The 20,036-nt window shown below is 35.4% G+C and overlaps 1 protein-coding gene and 1 long non-coding RNA gene across 8 annotated transcripts in view; one reads left to right on the top strand and one right to left on the bottom strand.

Moving 5' to 3' along the window:
* Positions 1-20,036, top strand: part of LOC115218976 (C-terminal-binding protein 1) — a 221,877-nt gene that overhangs the window by 178,990 nt on the left and 22,851 nt on the right. For 5 of the 7 annotated variants that reach the window (XM_029789015.2, XM_029789012.2, XM_036508881.1 and 2 more), the window contains 3 exons: positions 384-509; positions 12,130-12,180; positions 16,139-16,270. In XM_029789015.2, coding sequence (XP_029644875.1) covers positions 384-509; positions 12,130-12,180; positions 16,139-16,270 — 309 coding nt within the window. The remainder of the gene's footprint in view (positions 1-383; positions 510-12,129; positions 12,181-16,138; positions 16,271-20,036) is intronic. The other 2 variants (XM_036508882.1, XM_029789016.2) reach the window with 1 other exon arrangement.
* LOC118765961 lies at positions 195-18,855 on the bottom strand. Its single transcript, XR_005001868.1, has 3 exons — positions 18,846-18,855; positions 6,931-6,935; positions 195-307 (listed from the first exon to the last, which is right to left on the bottom strand). It is a non-coding gene; the product is annotated as an uncharacterized LOC118765961 (long non-coding RNA).

Raw genomic sequence — 20,036 nt, 5'->3', positions numbered from 1 at the left:
CACACTTATATATATGTACATGAGCATACACTTGCAAATACATGCTTACATACACACGTACTTGTAAATAAACATGTGTATAGAGTAACCCATTAGCATTCAGATCAGTGTCAAAAGTAATGCTTATTTATTCATGTTGTTTTGAATTAATCATGCATTATCTTGTGGCTCTGAAATATTGACGGGCTAACCGCTAATTTTTAGAATGATATTGTAGAGTTGTTGTGAGAGGTCAGATCGGGCCAGTTAGCACATAAAAACAAGTAGAATATTTTGGCCAGATATGACCGGTTTAAATGCTTAAAGGCTTAATGTACATAATGTGTTAAATGATTTTGAAAATAATTAATCATGATTTTCTCTTTTTCCTTCTCTCCCTGTAGGAATCACACGGGTATATACATTACAGGATCTCCTGTTCCAAAGTGACTGTGTCACTCTTCACTGTAATTTGAACGAACACAACCACCATCTAATCAATGACTACACCATCAAACAGATGAGGCCCGGTGAGTAGCCTGCGTTGTTCTTGTTGTTGTATCTGGTGAGGCTCTGGTGGCGGCAATGCTGAGGCGTTTCCACATTGATGTGTAGCAAAACATTAGTTACTTGTACTGGTTTTGATTTTTCTTCATATAGTTTTTTTTTTCTTTTGTATTCTTCAATGCAGAAATTAAGTTGCATGCGTGTATTCATGTGCATGGACACATATGCTGGCATAACCCACTTTCTTATTGCAGTCTGATCCCTTTATCTGTTATGTTTTTGTCCTTGTCACGGGCCCCCAGGTGACTACCTGTCCTTGGCTTTGTTTTAAATTTTTTTATGGCAAACATAGGAGATAATTTGGTTAAAGACCTCATCAACAGCAGTTGTGCTCCTTGCTCTTGCCACCCCATATTTTATTATTAATTATTTTATTATTATTTAATCCAGTAAAAAGGGCCTGTATCTATAGCTCTTGCAGGCCCTCTCAACCATGCTTTTGATGTTTAGTGATGTTTAGTTTCAAAAAAAAAAAAAAAATCTATTTTATTGCTTGGTTTGTGCAAGACAGGGCCTCACACAACCTTTTGTAGTGTCTCTGAGAGTGTAGAGGTGCAAAGGATGGATTTTTGTCATCCTCAACAACACATTAGTTTTTTGTAATAGGAAATGATGCATCAAGGCACCCAAGATCATGGTGTTGGGGTGTGTGTGGTTATTAAACTGGGTGATGAATTAAGTCTATCATCTAAAGATTTTCTATAAAGATACAGCTCCCAGGGAAAAACAAATGTGGATAGGAAGAGTATTGTAAAAAGTTGCAATTTGAAGAAGAAAGGATTGGGAAGGTGTATGTAAGGAATGAGGTGTGGTAGAGAGGATGAGAGAAAGAGAGGCAGATGTATTGTGCTGACGTAGGAGTTGTACTTTAGTTTGCTTATTTAATGAAACAGCATCTGCTCTAGCAACAATAGGAGAGAAAGGTGGATGTGAGACAGAACATTGGCTAGTTATTGTTTGGGGAAGATTTGGCTGTCTTTTTAATATTTTTTTTTTTCATACTCAATCTAAAATGTGAAGGCAGCATCTGTGCCATTGCAAATATTTGAGCAGGGAACACTTGTCTGCATTCATTGCTGTGATTTGACTGGGGGTACATTTGTCTACAATGATACCATTATAGATATTTTAGCAGGGTACACTATTTTACCATTAGAGATATGTAAGTGGGTACGTCACAATTGTGACTTGCGGTGTTATTAATATACCAGCAACTAATTGGGCAGTCAAAAAGTCTCGAGGTGTAGAGATTCCACTTAGTCAAGACAGCATCCTGTTGTCTATGAAATGTGATGCTACCCAAAAATTGTCACCAAAAGATTGTGAGAACTTACATTTTGAAACAGTTTTTTTTTTTAGTGTGTTTGAGGTGTTTCTTCTTTTTTGTTTTTCTTTCAAATTTTTATCAGCTGAATAGCTTTAAAATAGATAATACATGCGAAAATAAACAAATTTCAATGATTCGATTCAGAAGAAAAGTGCTCAAATATGGCTTGCCACTACTTATCAAAGCAAATTTTACATGTATAAAATAACTGCAGAACAGACTCAAATATAGTTTCTATTAATGCTGTTCAAAAACAGTGTTAAGTGTTTTGTCTCCATTTATTTCACAATTGATTGTTTCAGTGAATAATTTATGTAAATAATATGTAAATGGTATGGATCAATATACATATATGAGATGAAGGAGAATAAAGAAAATGTAACAATACCTCAACAATGTAAATTGAATTATATCACTTGCCTCGCCGACAGGCAATTTGAATGCTATTCAATTCTTGTTGATGAGATATCACATTTTCTTTCAGATTTTATTATTGTTGTATGTGTGTATTGATTATTATTATTATTTACATAAATATCAAACACATGCATATACGTGTGTGTGTATGTGTATTTCTCGTGCTGCAATAGTTGTCGTAGTTGTATTCTACCTCCACTTGGCACTTCCTATCTTTCCACCTTCTTGTTTCTCCCTGTTCTCATTGGTTCTCTCCTGCCCCTCCCCCCAAACCCTGTGCAGCATCCCCCCATTCCTATGCTACTGCCCATGTATTTCTAACAGATGCCGTATTACAAGTGCCCAAGTTGAACATATACGTTCTTTTATTTGTTTCAGTCATTTGACTGTGGCCATGCTGGAGCACCGCATTTAGTCAAACAAATCGACCCCAAGACTTGTTCTTTGTGAGCCTAGTACTTATTCTATCAGTCTCTTTCGCTGAACCGCTAAGTTATCGGTTGTCAAGTGATGGTGGGGGGACAAACACACACGCACACGCACACACACGATGGGCTTCTTTCAGTTTCCATCTACCAGATCTACTCACAAGGCTTTAGTTGGCCCAAGGCTATAGTAGAAGACACTTGCCCAAGGATCCACACAGTGGGACTGAAACCAGAACCATGTGGTTGGTAAGCAAGCTACTTACCACACAGCCACTCCTGGTATATATATTTATGTATGTATGTATACATACTTACACACCATTGATTATGGTCCAGTCTCAGTGGGTCCATAAAATCTTGAGTACTTCCCTGAAGTTGTACAGGACAGATCTGTGACTTGGCCATCCTATATTTTGTTTTTGTTGCCTTTAGCCTCGGCTATGACTACAGCTTCTCTAGCCATAATCATCTTGTTTTTTTTACTCAGGTATTATATGTACAATCACATTATTCAATATATATATATACATATGTATGTATGTATATGTTATTGATAACACCTAGAAGGTGCTTCTTTTCCATTCCCCAAAGTGAATGGAACTGTAGCCAAGAGGAATTGATGTTATTAGATGGTATCCAAGGATAACCAGGTGTTTTAACCCCATTTAATATTTTCTTGGGCAGTATATGTACACTTACATTCTTCTGTGTAAGACTTTAGTGTTATTTGAGGGAGATGAGATATTTTACTGTTTGTTATTCAACCACGTAAAGAGACTATATAGAGGCACTGTGATATTTCATGAGGTTTTGGTTGGACTTTTCAGAGGTTTACATTGCTTAATACTAACTGGTGTGTTGGAGTGAACTCTGTCTGTGTATGCCTCTTGATACCAGCCTGAAAGAACTTAGTCTTACAAGAATTTTCTCTCTGTTCCACCACTTCTTGATGTGCTTTGTTTGGTTGTTTAACCTGGAACTGATAGGAATTTGAGGAAACAAACTGTACTGTTAAAAGTGACAAAGTACTTGTGGATCACAAAAGCAGGCTCTGATATCTTGTTACCTGAGTCGAAACCTGTATCTCTAACATCACCTGAGGTTAACACTAATGTTCTCTACTTAGACAATACTGCCTTCCTTGAGGCCTATCCTAAATTCTTCGCTACCCCCCCTCTCCTTTATTTAGCTCCATGTTAATGTGGCAGTATCATCACAGCAATCCAAATTGCTGTAGATATAGTTTATAGTTGTAAGCGGTTGATCTAACTACGTTTGGCGGCGGAGAGTAAATGGAAATCCAGGTAAACAAAAATAAATTTAAGATGATTGAGAATTCAAGTAATCTGATTATTCATTTAAATTTCCTAACTTTCTGCTCAATCAGATTACATTGAATGCATAGCACTTGCTTCCAGTATTTAAACAAAATTAAGAAAATTTTGTTATTTATATTATTATTATTACTTTATCTTTTCTATATATCACTTTCAACATGTTGGATTTTTCCTTTTTCTTTCTTTCCTCTTTTCCATCCTCTGTTTTTGTTTTTATATTAGCAATTGTAGACTTTTAGTAGTCATTATTATTATTATTATTATTAGTTTGCAAATTGAAGTCTGATGGTGATGGTGTTGGTGTTGTTGTTTTTGTTGTCTTTGTCATCGTCATTAAGTAGTCATAAATAGAGTTGATGGAACATTTTGGTTGGAAAGTTTGTCTTAAAGAAGCTCTCTAAGTAATTTATTCCTTCTAATTGTATTGTATTACTGCATCTACACACATCATGTATGAAGTAGATGCTGATTGATACCCAATTTGCATTTTCAGGTTTAAAGCTCCAGCCCCAACATATATCATTTACTATGCATAGATGTTTGTTTTTCCGGGGTGTATTTTTTCTTTGTTTTTTTTTTTATTGTTTTAGCACTTCATTTTAAAATATTCATTTCATTTTATTTCATTTTAATAATACTTTTATCACTGTTTTCTTTTTATATTTCCTCTCTACTCTTAGACTTCTGTCGTTTTCAAACCTAAATTACATTCTCTAGTCATGAAAGAATTAATTTAAGTAATGCTTTTTTTTTTTTTTTTGTCTCATGTTGAAAAGGTATTTTCACTTATATTCCTATGATGATTACAACTTTACTTTATTTATTTATCTCTTTCTTAAAAGTTTTTTTTTTCTCCACTATTCAGTTGAGTGATTTTGAGAGAACTATGAAATTTCCTAGTTTAAAAAAAAATTTTTTTTTAATATTTTGTTCACTGTTATATCCTATGTTTTTTCTCTGTTTATTAACTTTTTCTTTTGTTGGTTTCATTTTGTTCAACTGTTGAGCAATAACTGATCTCCTCATTGAAATTGAGGTATAAATAGTGTTTCAATAAAGCTATGAACATAAAACCGTTCTCGTTTCTCACTTAAATACCAAGTGACCTTGTTTTTGCCATTCTTGCAAAACAAAACTGAAAAACTATAATTGTGTGGGTAGAGTAGTGTAATAATAATATGTCTTGTAACTGAGATTCATTTTTGCAGCAGTCGGAATAAACATTCTTGGGAAGGGAAGGAAAAAAAATTCGAAACAAAAAGAATGAAAAAAAGAAAGACAAAATGTAATTTTTGTATATCAAGTACAAAAGAGGTTCATTTTATAGAATAGTAGTTTTTCCAAATTTCCTGTCTGTTACAGATACTAACAGGTTTCTGTGTGTGTATGTGTATTTTCATTTGTATATCTTTAGGTTACAGAGCTTTGAATTTGGGTTTAATGCAGAAAATTGCTGGCAAATATCTTGGGAAAGATGTCCCCCTCTTTCAAGTGAAAATGAAGTGTGTGTGTGCATTGTTTACATTATGAAAATTTAGAAATTTGAAGAGATATTAATATATTGTTTTTAAACAGTGGAACTTGAAGTAGAGAAAGCTATAAATAATAGAATACAAAATACTAGGTCAAAAAGCCCCAGCCTTCAGTCTTTTCTCTAAGGAATTCTTTTAAACTTGGTATTCTACTGTTATAAGATCTTTTACTTCAAAGTTGTACCATTTACCAACAACAACCATCACAACACACACACACACAACACACACACACACCACACACACACACACACCACACACACACACACACACACACACACACTCATACACACACACACTTTTGGTTTCTTGGTGCTTGTTTGTTTCTGAAAAAAGCCAAAAGCAAAATACAAGATGTAGATAATTTTTGGACATCTTGTAGAAATTTTAAAACTCAACATATTAACAAAGGATTGTTTGTTTGAGATGGGATTTTGAAAAACAGATATATTTAATCTGTGAGAAAAAGTCTGTAAGAAAAACTTACTGTATGGATTTTAAATCTGGTTGATGCCATCATCATTGCATCCCTCACATCACACCTATCTGCTTACAATCGTAATAAAAACAAACATTCATACTATGTACGTGAAGTTTTTTTATTAGCTGTTAATGCTATGTCTGCATGTTTCTAGCCTCCGAATTAATATGAAGTTCTTTCAGGAATGGCAGTCATGGTTTCGAAAGTGGCCACCTATTTAACCATTAGTTTCTGCAGCCAACCATTATATATAAAAAAAAAATTGACCATTTAGATATCCAAAATATGAGATACAGCTTTATATATCATCATCGTCGTTTAACGTCCGCTTTCCATGCTGGCATGGGTTTGACTGAGGACTGGCTAGCCAGATGGACTGCATCAGGCTCCAATCTGATCTGGCAGAGTTTCTACAGCTGGATGCCCTTCCTAATGCCAACCACTCTGAGACTGTAGTGGGTGCTTTTACATGCCATCAGCACGCAGGCCAGTCACGTGGTACTGGCAATGACCACGCTCAGATGGTGTTTTTTATGTGCCACCTGCATAGGAGCCAGTCCAGCAGCACTGGCAACGACCTCGCTTAAATGTTACTTTTCATGTGCCACCAGCACAATTGCCAGTGAGGTGACACTGGTAATGATCACGCTCGAATGGTGCTTATACAACACACACACATACATATATATATATATATATATATATATATACACACACACACACACACACACACACACACACACACACATACATACATATATCTGTATACACACGCGCACACATTCACACATATATATACATACATATATATGTACACATAAATATATACACATACATACATTATATATATACACACACACACATACACTCATATATATACAAACACACACATTCATATATATATGTATGTGTGTGTGAGTGTACTTTATATGTGGGTTAACAAGGCTACCATTGGTTTCATGCTGTAAGAGATCTCTCAAAAATTATCAACAATCAGCAATCCAAGATGGAGACAAGTACCATTGTTCGGTGTGGCAGGCTTGATAATGACCTTATTGCTAAATTTTTTATTCATTCATATATGTATTTAGTTAGTATCTCGTCATCTCCCCCACTTACTCTAAGAATGCATTCTGTACAGTTGGCATAACAAATTTATTTTACGTGTCTGGCAATGTTTTTTTTTTTTAAAAAGCATTTAATCATTTATCTGTTCCTAACCAAAGAATGTTTGATGTCATAGAAGCTGATTACTTTTTGTTTATTTTGGGTGCTATCATAACTTGCAAGTACCGTGTCTTTCTCTCTTTAGTCATTGAAGCTTTCATGTTGGAATAACGGTTTTGAAAATAAAGATTTCTTATTGATTTGGCACAGAGTATATCGTTTTCTTGTATGAGAAGTTGGTTTGAAGGTCGTGGTATATAACTGCTACTTAAAAAAAAATATTATAAGAAATGAGGTAGCCCTGGTGGAACCTGAGATTAGAGCATAGAGGAGCTAGAAATGGTGAAGAGCAGGGAGAATTGAGATAAAGAGTACAAACGTTATTTTGTTTCTGTATATGCTTGTTCAAGTTAGCTGTTAAGGAATAATCACCAGAAAATCTTTGACATGTTATCTACAGCTGGTTAGTATTTGCTTCTCCATCATTACTACCGCTGTGAATTCTCATTGGCACAAGAAGATTTAAAAAAATTTTTGTTTACTGTTTACTGAATTGGCCAAAAAGTAACATTTTCCCTCCTATCAAATATCCTTGCTAGAACATTAGCTTCTTCATCTTTCACCATATGTATGATGACCCTGCTTAAAACACCCATCTCATTTGTTATATGACTCTGTCTTGAAGCCTCTATCTCTTCCTCATCTTTTGCCATACACACTATCATTCTGAAGCATAAGCCTCTTTCTCCCATCAGTTTCATCTCTTGTCATTCTTACTGTCACCCATGAACTCAAGCCCCTTCTTCATCTCTTACCACACCTACAGTGACGTTACTTAACCCTCTTGTTACCATATTTCTGTTGAGATGTTATGTGTTTCTTTTAATTAATTTTAAATATAATGTCCCACTGGGCCCCTACGCTGGTGGCATGTACAAAGCACCATCCGATTGTGGTCAATACCAGTGCTCCCCGACTGGCTCCCATACAGGTGGCATGTAAAAAGCACCATCCGAACATGATTGATGCTAGTGTCCCCTGACTGGCTCCTGTGCTGGTGGCATGTAAAAAGCACCCACTACACTGTCGGAGTGGTTGGCGTTAGGAAGGGCATCCAGCTGTAGAATCATTGCCAGATGAGATGGGAGCCTGGTGCTGCCCACTGGCTTGCCAGACCTGAGTGAAACCATCCAACTCATGCCAGCATAGAAAGCAGAAATTAAACGATGATGATGATCAAAGAATTTAGAAAATTAACTTGGTTATTATTAAGCTAGTGTTAGGAACAAATTGTAACTCAGGTTTGGCGGAAGATTTTAATTCAGAACTGTTGAAAACAAGACATTTGTACTATAGAGCCAGAGGCAGTTTCAGCTGGGTTGGTATCAAAAGGGTTAAACAGCTAATCCCTTTTTCATTCATTGCCATACAATGCATGATTCTGCAAAGAAAAAAGCAAAAACACCCATTTTCATTTCTCTCTCTCTCTCAGCGTTAACCATCAACACAAGTCACAGACCATAATCCAGTTTATGTTCAAACTAACATGTATTACTCCAATGTGCACCTCCTCCTCCTACTACCACCACCACCACATTCATTGCTTGCAACATTTATTACCAGCTCTACTAACATCGCTGTTGCTGCTACCACTACTACTACTACATTCACTTATTTGCCCATACTCATACTTCCACTATTTTGCCTCCATTGATATTCCAGTGTGGGGTCCCCATCCCCACTTACTCTTCTTCTATCTGCTCCCACTCCAACTGCCATTAGTAGTTTTTATATGTATTGGTTTATTGTCTGTTAATGTGTTTTGACTAATTGATATTTTAATTGGTTGTTGAAGCCAAAACAGAAACTTAAAAATATATCAAAGAAATATTTTGTTTTTGCCAAGTTTTTGTTGAATTTTTTTCTTTTTTTGGTTTTGTTTTGGAAAATTCTTTGCAAAAAAAAAAAAAAACTTTGAACAGATTTTAATATTTTTCTAAATTTTGCTTTACTATTTCAACACATATACAAAAGCAACCCCCCTTCTCTTTCTAATCAAAAAGTAGCCGTCGATTTGATCGATTATACTGTTTCATCTGTACTTGGGGTTTAATTGATCAACTGTGTCTTGTCTTAGGCGACATGGAGGCTTGGTTTTGTTTCTCATTTCTTGTAAATCGCTCCTGTTTACTTGACATTTGCAATGTTATCTTCCTTGCAGCAGCAAGCAGCCTTTCATGTTTCTGAAGGACTGCAACTGTTTACAATTAACATTAGGTACGGGTATGGCTGTGTGGTAAGAAGTCTGCTTCTCAACCATACGTGTTTTGGGTTGTCCCACTGCCTGGCACATCGGTGAAGTGTTTTCTGGCTCTAGTTCTGGGTTGACCAAAATCTTGCGAGTGGATTTGATAGATAGAAAGTGAAAGAAGTTTGTTGTGTGTGTGACGATCTTCTTGTGTTGCTTTCCATGTGATAGTTGTAAACGAGTGTCACTGTACTGCAGGCGGTGTCCTTCGTTTCCTATCTTCTGTGAAAACATGTCTGGTCATGGAGAAATATTACCTTACTTGGAAATAGGTGAGACTTAACATAGAGGGTATTAAACCAGAGAAAAATCTGCCTCACCAAATTCCACCTGACCCATCCATGCAAGCATGGAAAACTGTACATGCAGACGATAACAATGATGATGATGATAATATGGTAGATATCATGACAGGAATAATAGAGCATCCAGTGCTTTGCTTAATGTTTAGATTCATTTACTTGTTTCCAGTTAATTCAAATCCCTCTAGAGCTCACTCTTTCTCATTTCTTTCAACATTGTTGAAACATATTTGTGGAATTATCACTTTCAGTTGTTTGTATTTGCTCTGTTACTTACTTCTCACTCTGTACCTGTATAGGAAATTGTTATCAATTGGCAAATTTTCTGCTGTATATTTGCCTTGACTACCAGATTGCAGTCCAAATCTTCTGCTTGACAGAAAACAGCACTTTGAGCTGAGCTGGATTTATTGTTAATATTATGCCAGGCAAAATGTTTAACAGCATTTCATCTATCTTTACATTCTGAGGTCAACTTTGTCTTTCATCCTTTCGGGGTCGATAAAATAAGTACCAGTTGAGCACTGGGTTTGATATAATTGATTTACCCGGTCCCCCGAAATTGCTGGCCTTGTGCCAAAATTTGAAGCCATTATTATTATGCTGGGTGAAATACTTCTAAGCATTTCATCTGTCCTGAGTTCAAATTCCACCAAGGTTGTCTTTGCCTTTCAACCTTTCAGGTCAATAAAATAAGTACCAGTTGAGCACTGGGGTTGATATAATTGACTTACACTGTCCCCCAAAATTGTTGGCCTTGTACCAAAATTTGAAGCCATTATTATTATTATTATTATTATTATTATTATTATTAAGGTAGTAAGTTGGCAGAATCTTTTCTGCGATGAGACCAAAATGATTAGCAGCGTTTCAATTGGCTTTACATTTTGAGTTGAAATTTGATTATTGGAAATTGCAATGAAAACAGATGGAAAGGACTGGCGTTGCTTTTGGGAGGCCGACTTGCTTCATCACCTGGTTTAACCCTGGAGCCATGTCTCTGGTTTGATGATAATTTTCTCTTGCCTACCAGTCTTCGAGGAATATATATTGCTTTATTCTTCTGCCGAAGCCATTGGGGAAGAAACAATGGATAATGTACCCCAACATATACCATATCTGATTGAAAGCCAGGATTGTTATGGCCGGAATGCACTTGATCATATGCCTGCTCAGTTAAGGCTGACCTGAGGTTAAATATGAGTTGATGTCCAGTTTTAATATCTTTCCCTTCAAATTTCCTCATCTTTTCTCAGTGTTAGGAATAATAATTTTTCTCTTTTGAGTAGTTAATAAAATCAAATTTTCTGTATATCTTTTATTATTTTCCCCATCTTTATTTAGAATTTAAAAAAAAAATAATTCTCTTCTCCATTCTTCATTTTCTTTTCTTCATGTTTCTATGTGATATTTGCATTGTGTTGCTTCCTCATATCTCCTTTTAGCAACTCCGCAAACTTAAAGGTAATTTTTTTTTCCTTGGTGGAATGGTACCCAGACTGAATAAGGTAACTTGCACCCTTACAAGTAAAAGTGATTTTCCCCCCACCCTTTTTTCTTTTAATATATATATATATATTATATATATATATATATATATATTTATCTATAAAAACATATGGTTTTAATTTCCACATAGTGAATTACCCTGCTGTAATTTAAGCATGTTTTCAGCACCTCTGTTTAGTGTCTGCTTCGTAAGTCATTTTTCTCTTTCATTTGTAGTCCCCACTGTATTCAGATGCTCTCAGATAAATTATTATAAAAGAAGGAAAAAAAATATATACAAGTAAACAACATCAATAGTAAACTCTATTTGTATATTAATCCCTGTCCCACAGTTGGGTTGGTATGGTCCTGGTGTGTCTTGCATCAGGGCGGCAGAATTAGTAGTGCACTCGTCAGTATTTATTAGCATTCACTTACATTGGGAGTTCAAATCTAGCTTAGGCTCACTCTGCTTTTCACATTTCTGAGCTTGATAAAATTAGGTAATAGAGTTGATATAATTGACTATTACAGTCTTGGTTGTGGTACCTTATCATTGCTTCACAATCTATTGACTGAAACCAAGACAGCAGGATATAAGTTTAAGCAGAGAAATAGAGATTGTTGAAGCTGCTTGTCTGGTGAAACTGTCAAGCTCTGTTTAGGTACCAACATAAATTAAACTTAGTCCTTAGCCAGCATTGTTCAGGTATCAGTTCTGCCTGGTGTTGCCTGGTGTCTGCTCGGTGATTTATTTTTCAGTAGTCTATTAATTACATTTTATTCTGTGATTCAGTGAAAGTGAACAGCCAAAACCCGGGAGAATTCGGTAATGGGGCAAGCAAAGGTAAGCGCCTATTTAAGTCGGGTGGTATGGTACACACTCATACATGCACATAGATACACTGACATGCACGCACACACACATTCTCTCTCTCTTTTCTCTCTATCTCTCTCTCTCTGACACACATACTCAGACACTTGAACATGTGCTGTTATAAACCATACATACACATATACATTCAAATGTATTATGTGTATAATTTAATTTGGAATAAGTGCTACTGTTTCTTCACATCAGTTAATATGGGATGATCTATATTTCAAGCTGTCAGTTTCATTTGAAGAGTATATTCATAATATTTTTTTTTTGTATAGTTGTTGTCGTTTTCATCAATATAAAATGCACAAAGAATTTAACAACATTAGTAGCTGGTCAGTTAGATATATAGTTTTTATTTCTATTTGTTTATTTTTCACAAAGTTAATAATAAGAGTTATTTCTGAAACTGACAAGACAGTTGCATTATTCCACAGCATAAACTGATGGTAGCTCAGAGTTAAAAGGCAAAAGGCCACACCTCCTGGAGGATTTGAACGAAATGTGTAGAAGGAAGAGGTTTAAAAACAGCAAAACATTTAGTCTGATACCGAAGTGGTTAATTTCCCTCTGTCATTGATTAATGATGTTAGTAATAGGTGACCTTTTAAAAAAAGTCTTCAGTCAATTTCAATTCCGCACCTTGTTCTAAGTGGCACCCATCATTAATATGTTTTTCCCTGTAAAATTTTAGTTATTAGCATTATGAATATGCCCATTCTGTTTTCACTGTGGCAAGTATGGAAGGCGTTTTAATGCATATGGTATTCATTTTAACTCTACTTGACACTAGCTTGCCTGAGACCCCCTACCCACCCACTCCCCAGTTCTGTGATACGAACTCTCTGTTCTTATGTGATCCATATTAAATCCTTGCATCAAAATTCCATGTTGTTTCATGTTCCAAGCACCAGTTTAATAAATCTCAGTCATTTTACTAAATTCTATATGATCTTCAGAATTAACTGGGACAAAAACAATCTGTGTGTGTTTGCGTGCACACACACACACACCAGCCATTGGTTATAGTAGAAGACATTTGCTGAAGGTGCAGTACAGCTGGAATGAACTTGAAACCACATGGTTGAGAAGCCAGCTTCTGAACTGCACAGTCATGGCTGGACATATATATGATATATATATATATGATATATTAGAGATTATCTGAACCATACAAACGTGGGAGAAGTAGCCATTAAAATGTTGATGGTGATGCCATAGAAAATTGCATATTAGCCCTATTGTAGAGAAAAGTTAAAAGTGGTGATGTTTTGAATTTGTGTATTTGAAATAAAATTTAATATTGAAAGCTAGTGTTGCTTTCATAATAGGCAGAGTTGTTGGGAGGGATGACTCTTCTGTACCTGTTCATTCTCAAACACCCACCTTATTCACGAGGTTGAACCATGACACCTTGTGTCACCTGCAGTACACAACTTCAAAGCTTGACTAAATTATAGTTAAAAGTGCCAATGATTTTGAATTAAAATTCAACCAACCACCATTTTGCAAACATGTTTTTTTTCTTTTGGTCATTTTTTTTTTTTCATACTATACATTCTCTATGCACTTAGTTTAAAATCTGGTTATTTTTTTATTCAAATCTTTGTCGCAATCTGGAGAAAATTTTAATTTACTGGTCATGGTCTCTTAATTCTTAACATTTCTCGTATGGACTGAGGATCTGTTACTTTTCTCCATTTTATTTTCAAGTTATTGTCGTTTTGTTGGAAAATCTCATTGCTTCAGATATTTCATTTTCCACTTGCTTATATACTGTATGTGTTTCTGGTGAAAATGAATTTGTCTTGATTCATCTTTTTATTTATAAAGGCTTGGTTATATTTCTATTTATTTTCCCCTTTTTTATGTTTGCCATAAAGGACATGGCTATCAACTCATTTTAAGATAGACATTATAATTCTATTTATTTATGATTTTCATACTATTTTGTTTTACGCTATTGACTATGTTATGGGGAAGTTTGAATTTTTGTTGATCTTTTCCAATTCCAGAGATCATTGAGGAAGGGTAGACTAAACTAAAGTGGTTTTCTCTGTGACTTCATGAGAAAAAAATAATTGATAACAATGAGACATCTGTTAATTGATCTTGTCTTTCACATTAACCTTTTAGTATTCAAATTATTCTGTCAAATTTAATGCTTATTTATTCACATTGTTTTAAATTAATCATGTTTACTTTTTAGAATGACATTGTGGGATAGGTATGAAAGGCTGTATTTGACCAGCTTGAGCATAAAGCAGGTAGAATACTTGGGTTGGATACGATCGGGTTAAAGAGAAGATGAAAAAAGCTGTTGTGTGTTTGAAATAAAATTTACTATCAAAAGCTAGTGTTGCTTTCATAATAGGAAGAGTTGAGGGGCATGATTCTTCTCTGCCTGTTCTTTCTCAAACACCCACCTTATTCACGAGGTTGAACCTTGAGACCCTGTATTACCCAAAGTACACAACTAAATCACCCTCAGGAAATATACAGTAAAAAGGTGTACAACTAACATTTAATAGTTTTTATCGATGGTACTGATGATTTGTGGCTTATGTGTGTGTAGATAGAGATATGTGTGTACAATAAACTCCAGTAGATGACGGGTTGGTTGGTTGGCAGGCTGTATATTGTTTTTCTTTCAGCGATTTAAGTGCTAAATGTTTAGTTCCTAATTAAAGCTAAGTAGTTAACTTGTTCCTTACAAGTCGAATATTTGCTGAAAATTAAAATGACTATACCGTGTAAAATATGTATTTTATATTTAATGACCTCTGTGCTAACTTTATTGATATTTGCATGCCAATTAAAACAAAAATAATTTTATAAAAAAGTTGTTAGCCGGCTCTTAGGTATGTGTGTCTCACAAATTAGTCTTTTTTTAATATTAGTAATTGCTGCTCCCTACTATTGTGTTGTAACTTTTCCTTCCAAAGCACTTAGCATTATGTGGGGACAGTATTCTCAGACACTTTGGCGATTTTTTTTTTTCTTTGATAATTTCAGTTTGGAACTGGGGTGTGGGTGTGTTGTTGCTGGCAGTGGATTGAATTGAAAATAGATTTTTTTTTTTTTTTAGATGCTAAATACTAATATTAGTTTTCAATTTTGGTGCAACGCCAGCATGCTCATGGGATGGGAGGGTATAAATGGATTATACCAACGCCAGTGCTCAACTGGTACCTATTTTATCGAACCTGAAAGAATGAAAGGCAAAGTCAACCTCAGGCAGAATGCTGGTTCTTGCAGCTCGCCACCTTGCTAAATACAATTATTGAAATTTAAGCTGATAGACTAAAATTTGAATTCTATGTTTGAATTCCAGATTCATCTATTTCTCTTGTTTCAGTTTGTCATTCCCATTTCCCCCTCCCCTCCACCACCCCTGTCTCTCTGTGTAAAATTTCAAACCGAATACAATTGGAATAATAAAAGAACTGAAATTTTGATTTATGTGTGTGAGTGTGTGTATACATATTATAAAAGCTATCTGCTGCTAATACATTGTTTTCTTCAAGAGATTTAAAATATGGTGGTGTTCATGTAATATATATAATTGTTAGAGTTGACTAATGCTCGCTCTATTGTTATTATTAGTTCAAGTTCTTCTCTGAACAGATGGCATGTCAACATAAAACATTTTGTTTAATAGTAATAATGATAATAATAATAATAAAGACATTACGTGTGCAGTGCCTGTTCAGCACAAAAAATTTGAATTAGTACACGCAATGGCAAAGTAGTACATTGTAGCAATATATGTATGTGTGTATGTATGTATATATATATATATATATATGTTTTTTTTTATGTATGTATAAAAGGTACATGCATTGCGTATATGTGATATGTAATTGGTGGCATAAACAATAGCAAAAATGTTTGACTTTTTCCTTTTCTTTTCTTCTACTTGCAGGTGCTTTCCTTATCAACACTGCTCGAGGTGGTCTGGTGGATGAACTTGCTCTAGCTGCAGCACTGAAAGAAGGCCGTATTCGGGCAGCTGCTTTAGATGTTCATGAGAGTGAACCATTTTCAATGGCAAACAGTAAGTCTGGACCTGTTGTTAATCGCCAGACCATCCTTGGTCGGACTGCTATATATATATATAATCAAAGATGTTTTCAACTGTGATCACCTTCTTTTTCACTATAAGTGCATTTTTCAACATATTACCCAATGTGTCCACCCTCACTTTTTACCTTCTCATGATTGTAGTGGAGACTGTGTAGAGATTGTCTATTTGTGTAACCAGTTGAACAATTGCGTTGGGAGTCCTTTGTTTGATTCACAGCTGTTGCTACAACTGCTTGTGTTGATATATTTTTGAATAAAGAATTGCAGTTACCTGTCAGTAATGACTGTGAGACTAAAGTGCTGGGTTACTGACATGGTCAATATGAAACTTTATCATGACTACCATTGTGCCCCCAAGCAAAGCAGTAATCCTTTTTCACTGTTTTTCACGACTGAGAAAAACACAGATGACAATGATTAGCAGCGTGGTACCTTGTCTCCTGTAGCTAGTCAATTTGAGGCATATTGAATTTAAAATGTGATTGACCATGCTAGAGACACAATAAAACCTAATATCTACTATGGATTAATGATTAAGCATTTAGAAGCTGATGGTCTTGCAATAGAAAACCGACCATTTTGACTGTTATATTTAAATTAAGTCCTTTTACCATAATTTTTATATATGTAAGAACTTTTTGTTGTACCCCAGACAAATGAAAGATTTAGTTAATTTACTTAGCCCTTCCAGATTCTTATTTGTTTCAGTTATCGGACTGCAACTGTGCTAGGGCAGCACTTTCAATGGTTTCACTGAACAATTCGACCCCCCGACCCCACACTATTTATTTTGTAGTCCTGGTACTCATTCTATTGGTCTCGTCTGTTGAACTGTTAAGTTACTGTGATAGAAGCAAATTAAAATCAGTTGTCAAGTGGTGGTGGTGAACAAACATAATCCCCCCTCTCCCTCTCTCTCACACACACACAATGGGCTTATTGCAGTTTCCATCTACCAAATCCACTCACAAGGATTTGGTCAGCTCAAGGCTATAGTAGAAAGCACTCACTGAAGGTGCCATGCAATGGAAAAAAATCCAAAGCCACATGGTTAGAAAGCCAAATTTTTACCACACTGTACTATTTTTGTTTTCAAAATTAATTAACCCTTTCGATACCAACCCGGCTGAAACTGCCCCTGGCTCTGTAGTACAAATGTCTTGTTTTCATAAGTTTCGAATTAAAATCTTCCACTAAACCTTAGTCACAATCTATGTTCCTAAGACCAGCTTTAATGATAACTAAGTTGTTTTACTAAATTCTCTGTTATATATAAAATTAATTGAAAGAAACACAGAGCATCTCAACAGAAAAACAGTAACAAAAGGGTTAAGGTATAGCTTGCCTATTTTACTAAGATGATCAAAATAAAGTTTAGGAAACAATGGCTGTAAAATGCTTTGCATTGTTAGTCTCATTTAGTATTGTGGTATTCTGTCATACCAGAGTTATTTAGCTGTTGTAACATATGTTATGTGCCTTTCTGAGGTGCTGCACACTAGGGGAGGAGCTAGGTTTTCATGCTTCATTTCAATTATTTCATGCTGCTACTACTGTGTTTGACTTCACTGTTGACATTAACAGTGGTATCTAATAGTTAAATATTTACTCGAAACACCTCTTTCATCTAGTATTCTGTTATTATCACAGCAATTGTCACCATTGCTGCAGTCACTGCTTCAATTGTTGTTAACATCTCGTTGGTGTAGAGCCATGTCTTGGTGAAATGGGGTTGTGGGTGGGGTTGTATGACGTGAAATTCTATTCCACATACTATTTCTGTTCTTGTCTTAGTAAATAGATCTTGCTTCAGTTTGGAAGATGTATATTCCATTTGTTTGATCAACAAGAATCATTGAATTTTAGTCTACAAGTCTAAGTACTGCATAGACACATGCACTCCTTACATACAATAATGTATTTCTCTAACCCATGCTAGCATGGAAAAATGGATGTAAAGTGAATGCCCACTGTCACAAGCCTTGCACCAGATTTCCACTTGCCCTCCAGCGTTTGTATTTCACTCACTCGGTTTCAGTAAACTTGAGGCTAAAGTGCAAGACATATGCTTAGTAAGATGAACAGATTTAGTCAAATGAAAGAAACAACCTACTGAGCGACTGGTAAGGGCTTTGTAGTCTTTGGCAGTGACACAACTTACTATTGTAAGCAACAATAGCACCATAGAACTGGTGAGTGTACTGTTAGCCTGTGGTCCTAGAAGAAAGTTTTTCTTGTGGCTAAAGCTCAGCTGATGAATTGCTCTGTATTTAGCATATGGAACTGAAATCTTCAGTGGTAATCTTTATGATGCCAAGAATTGATTGTGGATTCAGCAAACAAGCACATGAAAGTGTCATGCAATATATAGCCATCTATCAGCTTGTTCCTTGGTGACTGAATTTAGTTGTATGGAGGAAGAGGTGGTGGTGATGGGTGAGAGCTTGATGAGGAAAGTAAAGTACAGTATCTTGCAATTTCACTAAAGAAAGTCGTCTTTTGTCATCTGGGATGGAAGGAGTTCTCCCTTGACACAATCACCTGACTGACTTGAAATAACCAAACCTCCCCTGAATCATATTTCACTATTTTCAGTAAGGAAAAAAAAAAAAGAAAGTTATAGCTGAGATTTCATTAAATTATATACATTTTGCAGAAATGATGTCTGAAAGGAAAAGGCGGGGATAGTAATGGGTAGAACTCTTTTGATCATAGGACAGTTCAAATGAGGGTTGATATGGGGCTTATCAATGGCAGTTCCATATCCTTTAGTGATTTAGGGAAAGATATTGGACTATTGTCACATAAAAGCTGATTGAAAATTTTGGTTTCAACTCTGTTATTTAACCCTGTTTCTTTCAGCTATTTTAAATATAACAAAGAATTTAGTAAAATAATTTAGTTATCATTAGCTAGTGTTAGAAACGTAAATTGTGACTAAAGCTTGGTGGAATATTTTAATTCAAAACTTATGAAAACAAAACATTTTACCACAGAGCCAGAGCCGGTTTTGGCCTGGTTAGTAACAAAAGGGTTAAGCAGTAGTTCCATGGTGTTTGAAGCAATGATTCGCTACCACCCGCACTCCCCTCCGTATCATACATAATACATCCCTACTGCTAGTTGAACTGAGACTTGGTAATGCAACTGAAGTGGTGCATGCTGTGCTGGGAGACGAGATAGTTTAGTATTAACTTCAGTTTGGATTTCACATGATTTTTTTTCCTCTTCTCAGTGTGTTACTTTTCCAGTGCCATCCAGTACGAGTATGCTAATACCGACTGCTGCCTTCATTTACTTGTGAAGCCTATTAGTAGTGCTTTGCCAAGGTTTCAAGAAACAGTAGTTATAAGCTTGCAAGTCCTCAAGCATTTTGGTACAACCCTCTTAGCTCTGACCTCTCTTGAGTCTTTGTTTTTTACTTAGTCTTCAGTACAATCACCATATATGTTCAAATCACATAACTAGATTATGCTGGGTAGCCAATGTTTATTTTTGTGTTTATTCTTACTATCATAATTTAAAAGCACAATAGATAAAAGTTCTTAATGTGAGAGTACATAATGCAACGTAATTACATAAGTTAATTGATACATATCTGTATGCTACCTGCAAGCAATTGACAAATTTTATTTCTAATTTCTACCTCAAGGCCGCTTGGGCAGTTCTGATAAGGAGTAGAGTTTTCCTTTGGAAAATGAAGTATTTTATTTGAAATCCTCAACATGATGTTGAAG

The sequence above is a fragment of the Octopus sinensis genome, linkage group LG14 (assembly GCF_006345805.1).
Source record: "Octopus sinensis linkage group LG14, ASM634580v1, whole genome shotgun sequence".
Classification (NCBI taxonomy): Eukaryota; Metazoa; Mollusca; class Cephalopoda; order Octopoda; family Octopodidae; genus Octopus; species Octopus sinensis.
The sequence above is the reverse complement of the archived record's forward strand: the minus strand, read 5'-3'. Positions and strand labels throughout refer to the sequence as shown.